This window comes from Limulus polyphemus, unplaced genomic scaffold (genome assembly GCF_000517525.1).
Source record: "Limulus polyphemus unplaced genomic scaffold, Limulus_polyphemus-2.1.2 Scaffold2336, whole genome shotgun sequence".
Taxonomy (NCBI): Eukaryota; Metazoa; Arthropoda; class Merostomata; order Xiphosura; family Limulidae; genus Limulus; species Limulus polyphemus.
The window spans coordinates 77915-88037 of record NW_013667946.1 but is presented as its reverse complement, the minus strand read 5'-3'; the positions used below and the strand labels follow the sequence as shown (position 1 = coordinate 88037).

The 10123-nt window shown below is 30.1% G+C and overlaps 1 protein-coding gene across 3 annotated transcripts in view; it reads left to right on the top strand.

Moving 5' to 3' along the window:
* LOC106466663 overlaps positions 1-10123 on the top strand; it is a 78314-nt gene that overhangs the window by 51042 nt on the left and 17149 nt on the right. For 2 of the 3 annotated variants that reach the window (XM_013926955.2, XM_022394727.1), the window contains exons 8-9: positions 2577-2750; positions 7742-8823. In XM_013926955.2, the coding sequence (XP_013782409.1) occupies positions 2577-2750; positions 7742-8823 (1256 nt within the window). The remainder of the gene's footprint in view (positions 1-2576; positions 2751-7741; positions 8824-10123) is intronic. The other variant, XM_022394726.1, reaches the window with a different exon arrangement.

Sequence of the window (10123 nt, the reverse complement as noted above, 5' to 3'; positions counted from 1 at the left end):
GTGTGTATATATATATATATATATATATATATATATATATATGAAAATAATAAGGTTAGAGATATATGGAATCAGCATGTTGCTGATTCAAAATAATAAATTGTTGGCTTACTTTGCACTAGATTTTATACCAATGATAATCTTATTCTCCTCTACCTCCAACAAGCAAAGTGGCACATGCTATTAAGTTTGTTGTCCTTTTGTACAGTGAAGATGCTCCTGAATTGTCTGTTGTTCACATGTTTGATAGCTTAAAAGTAGTTTTGTATATTATGTTCACTACCACATGATTGACAACTTCGATATAATTGTGTTTAAACTTAATCCTAAGAACTGATCATATTTAACTTATGGTAACCTTTTCTTACTAGTAATTTCACTATTCACTGTTATATTTATTATTTTTGTAAGTGCCATCTGAGCACTGTCATCATAATAATGTGCCAGTAGAGAATGAGATTTTTGGGAGTCAAAAAACAAAAACACAACAAACATATATATATGTATGTATGTACATCACACACACACACACACACACACACACACACACATGTATATACATATATTACTAAGTTTTTTGTTTTGTTTTTTCTCTCTCTCTCTCTCTTGAAAACATTAGCGTTCACAACAAACACAAAAAATTATCATAAACAAACTTTCTGTCTAGGGGCTTTTTTACATCAAGAAAATGTTGCATAACTGAAACCTAAATGGTAGTAGACTAGCCTAGATTGTAGATAGATATAGATTTGGATATAAGCAATCATGATCATGAATATCAAATTTGTTGTCAAAACAACCTTGTCCAACCAGAATTCAAATCTGTGCCGGGCAAATACAGAAAGTTATAAGCCAGTGGCATATTAGAATAGCCTTACTTGGCCATTAACATTTATTAGTCATATGTGGGCCTAAATAAATTGAAATGGCATTTATACCTTTGTCATTAGTATGAGTAATTAGCAATTTATAAATGTTGCTCTCCAGTCTAATATATATATATATATGTATAATTATTTGCTTAGAGAATATCAAAACTTTGACTTAACTCGTATTAGTAGCAATAAAACAAAGTAAATGTCTTAATACCAACCACAAAGCCTTATTACAAGATTTAACAATACTGATCAATTCTTGAAAGCTGGTTGACAAAGCTATATAATATTTTATGTTTAATAACATTGCTACAACTGAAACAGTTTCCTGTTAGTGTATAGTTTTATGAATTTAAGCAATTCAAGAACAAGATTTAGGCCTATACCTGAAATATATCATAACATATCTACATGTGGCCTCGTAGTAGAAATTAGCCAAGATATCTACAAGTTAACAGACAGTGTAGGCAGAAGAAAACCTATACTTGCAGTGGTTTCAGACCATTTAATCAGAAGTTCGTGGCATAAAAATTTGAATTCTTGATTTATCAGAATACAAACCACTTTATATTGATCAGAAACATCTGTATTATTTTATGGAGTATGAGACAATCACTGTGATATTTTCCATACTAATTGGATCCTTTTAAATTTTTATGTCCCTAACATGATTTGTAGGAGCATTTAGCATCAGATATACATCAGTTTTGCATCCTGGCCGGTCATTTAGCTCAGTTTGTACGGCATTCGCTTGGCTTGCAATAGGTCTTGAATTCAACCCCCCCTTGAGAATGAGATGACAATTGAATTACTGCATGTCATTTCACAGAAAGGTAAATGTTATCCATTTGTTTTAAGCTCAGTCCCATTCACCATCCATTACTTTTCTTACTTGTGTTAAGATAAAGGGGAGAAATAATAAGTACATTCTGAACACCAATAGTTCATTGACAGTAATCAATTGTGATGGATTTCTAAATGTAAAGCAGATATTTTGTTGTTCGAACTATAAACTTTATCTATCTATATTCACATGTTCATGCGTATATTCTTTATTGGTAATTGGCAGTTAAATTAAATACAAGCACAAAAAATGTCAAAATTTAAAATTCCTGTAGGTTTTTATTTTAAAGTTTAGACTGTCTCCAATTCTTATTTTACAAACAAATTCCAAATGAAATTATTTCAAACTTATATTTTTTGTATTTTCTGAATGATATATTGAATTTTTTCTTGTATACCTCTCAGAAACATATCATGGAATAATGATTATAAGCTACATACAAACAAGGAAACAGATTGTAATAATAGGAAAGTAAGAAATAAACTGTTTATTTTCAATATAAACATTTCCAATTAAAATGTTTATATTGAACATGATAGTGTAGTTTTCAAAAGTTTACTGTGATTGTATTTTTGAAGTATATTCTGTTAAAGAATGCTGTTCAGTAGTTTACACTATAAATATTTTTGTAGCTTATCCTTGCATTTTTTACTCTCAGGAAATTTTTTCTTACATAAATTTCATTTTCAGATGCATTTGCCGATATATAAAAATTGCTCTGACAAGTTCCTTGTAATTAATCAACTCAAATGAATAGAATTTTTTCATTGTTTCTATTATTTTTTGTTGAGCTCTGCAGAAGGATAAATCTGTAGATGTTTATTCATTAATGGCTAAAATAATATTTTTTTCTTCAGTTTTGGATGAATGAAGATATTGAAACTGGTAATAAAGACTTCACTGGTGACTTTGCCAGTTCCACTGCAAACCAGTTACCTCTTTTTCCACCTTTTCAGCATTTTGAAAATTGTTATCAAGGATCTTGTCACCCTAGTGTTTTAGAAAACTTTGTTGATGGGTCAAAGAAATTTGTAAGTTTTGTGCTTTTATGGAGTATTAAATTAACTTGAATCTTATGTAAAAAAAAAATGGATGGGAAAGAACAAATATAATGTTTTTAGGTTATTGCTTTCAAGTAGGTCATGTACTGTAAAATTCATTTGTGCATTCCCTCATAAATATATTTTTTATCTGTGCTTGTGAAAAGAAATAAGCTAGTTTACTTCCAACTGTATTTTAAATTTGCTGTTCACTTTTACCACACACAGAGTTGAAAACAATAGATTTTATAATTGCAATTATATACATAGATTTGCACGGGTTATATAATATCGAAATATATCCTTTTTTTTATCCCCACTGATTCATCAGATGGAAAATGAAGATTTATAACAAATATTAGAAACATGGTAATACCAAAAAATACCTTTAATTATGGAAATTTCTGAATTGTTTCAAATTTCATCACTGTTAAAACTGCAAAAAATTGATTCACAATATTCTAACTACAAAAAGCACCATCAACTATTTATCAAGAAGTTTTTGATACAACCATAAGCTCAGAAAGAACACAGATTTAAATTAAAACAATAAAACAGAATATACAATAAAAACATGCAGCAAATATGTTTAATAGTGTTATTAAGAGAAAACGTAATAAAAAGGCTAAAATACAAGTATAAACCTTTGCAATTTTAAAATTTAGAACATAAAGATAATGTACTAAAAACCACAAAAAATGTGGAAATTATTAGATTAATTACAACAAGGACAAGCTGATAACTTATTATTTAGTGTTGGGTGATTGCTGAAAATGGAAAGAGTTTCTTTAATAAAGAGTTCATGATCTGTTTTCCATTGTCAAGAATTTTAAAGTATTCAAGAAGGATGGGGTGATTGTTATTCTCACTATATAATTGAATACAAGACTCAAGTGGATTAGTTAGGTTTATCCACTTCTAGCCTAAATTCCCATTTGCTTATGCACACACATTTTGTAGGAGATGTGTAGTTTTACCAATATAAGTAGCTTTACACAGCTACAACAAATGTATTTATAAATGACCCACAAGCACATGTGATGGGTAGAATGTCTTTGGTTTAAACAAGTCTTGAATTCTAAATGTTGACTTAAATATCAAACATAGTTTAATTTGCAGGTAATAATGTCTTGATTATTTTTTGAATTGCAGATCTGTGTTTAGAACTTTGCTTGCACATGATAAGAACTATTACACGACAGTGCGTGGCTTCTTGTAGACTATATTATTTGTTTAAATGTTTGTACAATAGAGTGAAAGAAATATGTAATATGTTATGAATTTTGGAAGACAAGATTTTTCAGAACAGATATTACGTGTTCTGTTTAGGAGATCTAAAACAATGTTACATTTGAAGAAATCATGGTATGAAAGTATTGAAACATATGTATAAGCCTGTAAATGTTTTCTAACAGTAAACAGATGTGGCAAAGAGAGTGTTTATTTTTGTTTACTTGGATGTCTAAAACAAGGTGAGTTACTGTTTTCTTGCATTTCACACGTAAAGTGTATGCATGGATGTTGTGAGTTTAAGTATTCTGAAAACTCTAGCATGATCAGTGTTGTCAAGAGATAAAAAAGGAAAATTTGTTTAACATATCTTCTATATAATACTAGTGTATAATAGAAGGGACATTCATCTAGCTACTGACAGAGAAAAGTATTCACAAGTCAGATGGGTGATCCCATTGCCACCCCATCTATCAGGTCATGAAAATTACCATTAAAAATGAAGCAATTGTCCTTAAGGACCAATTTAAGAAGCTGTTCAATTTTTTGTTGGTTAGAGTGGTAGGCATCTTTGTTAAGAATAACTGTTTAGTAATTACTTGGATAGTTTCTTTAAGTAGGATTTTAGTGAATAATGACTGAATATCAAAGCTTTACATAATGAATTGGTTCGTTAGGTAACTTAGATATCTCTTGAGCAAAGGAAAAATGAGTCTACAACAGGAAATGCATTCTCAGTTTAGTGCGGGTATAAGATATTTAGTGAGTTCATAGGCATGTGAAATGAAAGTAGATAGAATAGGTCTTAGATGTAATATTTGTACATTTTTAGTGATCCATACATGAGGAAATTATCCAAGTAATCATTAAACAGCTATTTCTAACCAAAGAGGCTCAGTATTGTAACCAACGAAGCATCAAATAGCCTATTAAATTGGCCCTCAAAGACAGTTGCTTGGTTTTATTGGTAATATTCATGACCAGATAGATGGGGTGGCAATGTGATCATGCTTAGGTTTGACTCTTGCAAATATTTTCCTCTTGTTATTATGGATGTCAGTGGCTGAATAAATGCCCTCTCTTATCACAAACTAATATTATATATAAGATATGTTGATGATACGTTTCTAGTTTTTCAAAACACAGATCATGCCAAGAAGTTTCTAGATTACCTAAACTCACAACAACCATGTTTAAAGTTTACATGTGAAATGCAAGAAATAAATAACTTGGATTTTTTTAGATGTCTAAATAAACAAAATAAACAATCTCTTTGCCACATTTGTTTACTGTAAGAAAACACATACAGGCTATACACTCGTTTCAACAGCTTTGTACTAGTTACTTCAAATGTAACTTTATTCTAAATCTCATAAAGAGCATGTAATATCAATTTTGGCTGTTTCTGTCTCCACTATGAAATTTTCAAGATTCATAATATATTACAAAGTAGTGACTGTCTTTTTAATTTCATACCCTAGCACACAAAAACTTTTAACAAACAAAGTAGAACCTATCAAGAAACCACACACTGTCTCAAAATATCTGCTAGTTTTCTCACTCCTTTTATGGGCAAACAAAATTTTAAACTGAAATCCAGAATAAAAATAATCAGAATATATTACCTGCAAATTTAGCTTTGTTCAATATTCAGGTCAAGATTTAGAATTCAAAACTTCTTTAAAACCAAAAACACACTATCCATCCATTTGTGCTCATAGATCATTTGTAAGTACAGTTATGGTAGCTGTAAAGCTACTTGTGTTGGTAAAACTACACATCATCTATGGGAATTTCAGCTAGAAGTAGATGTAAGCTACCTGATACACCTGAGTCTTGTATCTGATTGCATAGTGAGAATAACAACTACCCCATCCTTCTTGAAAACTTTAAAATTCTCAACTCTGTAAAAACAGATTATTATTATTAAAGAAATCCTGTCTTTATAATGTTTTCTCTTAACAATATTACTCAACATATCTGCTACTTATTTTATCAAACATTCCATTATTTTATTACCATTTAAATCTGTGTTCTTTTTAAACTTTTGATCATACCAAAAAACTTCTCCATTAATAATTGATACTGTTTTTCTAGTTAGAATATTGTGAACTTAATTTTTAAAAATTTAATTATGGAAACAATTCTAAAACATCCATAATTAAAAATGTTTTTTGGTATTACTGTGTTTTTAATATATATTATGTTTTATTTAATAACATAAATTATACACAGTGTTAATTCAACAGTTTGATCAGCCTTAGTTAAAATATTCGTACTATGTCTAACAACTTAACTTTGTGCTTTTTCTGTACATGATATTGTATAGTAAATTTAACTTTTTTTAACACTCATGCAATGAAAGTTAGTAATGTAGACCCTCCCTGATGAATTACAAAGTGCATTTTATGGAAAATGTGTTCTACCTTTAAATATTTTCAGCTTTTGAAGCATGTATTCTTTATTTACAGGATTTGATGTAAAATTGATTATCTTGATTCATGTATCTGAAAATACAAAATTGTTTAATACATGTAATCTTAAAACTTTATGCTCAAGTCTAAATTTTGTATTTTTAATAGTACATATCATTCATTTTCTTTTGCTGTATTCAAATTATTATTATTTAGTAGTTTATGTAGTTTATGATGTTAATTTTTACCACAAATGAATACTGGAAATGCAGTGTGAATTTTGTGAGTTTTTAAAATACATAAAATGAAATTAAAGGACATTTCGAGCTAAAAATTCAAAAACATTTTAAGTACATAAAACTTGAAAATATATGTGTGCTACAATCTTACTAATGTGAATAAAAAATATTAAACTCAGCACTCAGGGGCTTTGGATGCATTGTTTGAGTGACTATCAAATCCTAGTATTCATTTAGAGTAGCCTAAGAGTTGATGATAGATGCTGTTCTCTAGCTGCATTCTATTTAGTCTATCAGTTCAGTACCCCCATTGGGTGAGTGGTAAGTTTACAGACTTACAATTCTGAAATTATTGTTTTAATTTCTCCTGGTGGATAGAGCTCTAATAATCTATTGTGTAGCTTTGCACTATTACAAACTTGCTATTGTTTCAAAATTTGGGATGGCAAATGCATATAGCCCATGTGTAGTAGTGTAGTAATCAATCTAGTCTCCATTAGGATTTCTTTAAATTGAATTTGTATTTGAAAAAGGATATATAAGGTCAGTAATTATCTTTAGAAAATGCAAGTTAAAGCACTGTGACCAGAATATGTAATATTTCTTTCAACAGTAAACAAGTTTTGTTTTCTAAAGCCATTAAACTAATTGACTTTCCATGATCACCTTTTTGCTGGTAATAAGTGATGTGGTGACTTGATTTTGTAAGAGCATATATTATCTTATGAACTCTGAAATAAATAATAAAAAAATATTGATAACATTTTGTAAACAAGCTGAAGCAGTGTAAAGTCATTGTATCTATGGTAAGCTATGGTTGATAGAACTGTAAAAAAAAATACTACACCATGATACGGATCATAAGGAATGGCAGTGAAGTTATTTCCATTTTACATAACTTATATATATATATATATATATGAATTAAGAAATTCATTTTCTGTTATTTTGTTTCACTACCTTAAACTCACTGTGTGCAACTGTGACTAATTATTTAAGTTTACAAATCAATTAAAGATATCTGTTATGTATATTGCTATTTTTACATAAATATTCATTTTGAAGTATTTAAATGCAGTTAATGTTTTTGTCATTTCAGTATTTTGCCAGAGAACAACAAATAAATTCAGATGAACACAAGTTATCTGGCCAACAGTCCTCAAAATTGAATTGCAGTTTTCGCTCAGTGGGGTATCCTAGAGCTATACGAGCTGGATCTGATTGTTCAAAGAATCCAAATTTACATGCTGATAGTACTTTCAGCAATGTTGTGCAGAATCAAGGTGATTTTATCCCTGTAGACACTGGTAATCCTGGGCAAGAATCATTTATGCCTCTTTTAAGTGCTAGTCATCTTCAGAGAAGTGATAGGATTTCATATGCCTCACCAGCTATCACTGGACATGTAATTCCGCAACAAAATCAGACTAACTCAAACCAGCAACTGCCTCATCCATATCATAACTTTCCAAGAAACATTAACCAGCGACATCAAGCATTTCGTAAAAATTCAAATATACAACGGAATCTAGACAGCAATTTTACATTGGAACTTGGGTCTCAAATGTCACAATCCAGAGGAAATACTGCAACTTCGTTTGGCTTTAATACAAAAAAAAGTCTTCCTACATCATCACATGCAGAAATCCAGTCTCTGCCTAATGGCTGTTATACTGCCCTAAAAGGTGATTGTTTACCAACTGTATCATCAACCATGAGCTATGATGGTCTCAAAAATGGTTTGGGAAACCAAAGTGGAGTTTTATCAGGATTGGATAAAATATCAGTTAATGGTATTAATTGTCCTTCTCAGATCAGTTTACTTACAACTCTTGGTTCACCACCCATTTCAATTCAAACATCTGAATTTGTTGATCATCCTTCTCAGCACCCAGTGAGAGGAGTTTTGCATCCCCAGTTTTTGTCTGAATATCTTTCCCCAGATCTTTTTGGATTTTCATCTGGCTCTAATCCACATAACCAGGCATTGAAATATTCTGGACCATTTCCTTCTCCTTCTATTGTTGATTCAACTAATGAAGTTTACCAACCATTTGATGCATGTTTCCAAGGAAAAGGAATTCAGCCATTTTATGGAACTGGTGAAGTATTTTTTGACCAAATACCACCAACAGCAATTTTACCAGTTGGAGCACACTTCTTTGGAGCACGAACACTAAGGTAATAATTTTTGATTTTTTTTTCCTTTTGTCATTTCTTGAAATTATATCTTGTAATGATGAACTTTAGGAAATAAGGTTAACCCTGTTGCCATTGGTAGCCTTTACTGAGCATGACACAAGGTTTTAGTGTCTTACATTCAATATTTTATTAAACTACTTTTTGTTTATGCTATACCAATTAGTATAGCATAAAATCTTAGCTGGTAATCCATATTTTAATAGTATATAAGTTTTAAGTTATTAATTCTACAAGGCAATATAAAAAAAAATATCCTGAATTTCCCCTAGTGTGACACGTGATACATTTTCTCTAGGCACCTTCTTTTCTCTATTTTATCCACCACCCCTCAAAAAGTATGAAATTAAATGTAAATTATTCATTATAAAATTGTCATCACTCAGACAAACCATAATTGTTATAGCCTTCAATTTTATTTGGTTACAGAGTTATCAAATAGAAAATCAGACCCCTCCTGTCACATCCTCTCTTTCAGGATTTGTTAATAGTTCTCTCTTATGTTTAATTATATATTACCTATAACCAATAGAAAGCCATTGTGTTCTGAACAGATAATTGTCAATTTCACTCAGAGTTCCTGTGGGAAAGCTAACAACTAGCTTGGATGAATTTGTAACGGCTCTTTTTGCGTAGTTAAAAAGCCAGAAAAAGTTTTAGGTAAGGGGAAATTGTCTACTTTTTGCATATTATTAGTCAATGTGCTTTGCTGCATTTTTTAATTAAATAAGAGTTATTTAGTGCATTACTACCATTAGTATAAAAAAGTAGGGTTAAGTGTCATTGACAGTTGACAACAAGAAAAAAGTAGATTGGGTAAGTACTTTATTTCTTGTTTTTCATGTTTATTCTTTATTAGTATAAAAGTAATTAAAATGTAAAAATAGGGATATTTTTAGGTTAAGATTAAATTAGGTAAAATAAATAATAATACTCTAATAAAAATGTTTCATGAGGCATGCACGGCAGCAGCTCGGAGTAGCTTGTAGGTAATGTAATTCAATAGCATAACATGAGCTGCACGTTCCCCAAGTAATTTACAACTTATAATAGTGCATATAGTAGTTAGACATGGTTCAAAGGGCAATAAGACAACAAAATTTAATTATAAATAGATGTATATTGTTATGAGTTTAAAGGTATTTTGGAAAGATAAATGTAGCATCACACTACATTTGAAGTCATTCCAGAAAGAAAAAGAGGATAATTTAGATTTATTTAGTTGTTTGTTTTTTTTTTGGGGGGGGGTTACACTGTCGTCGTACGACGAGGCGTATGTACG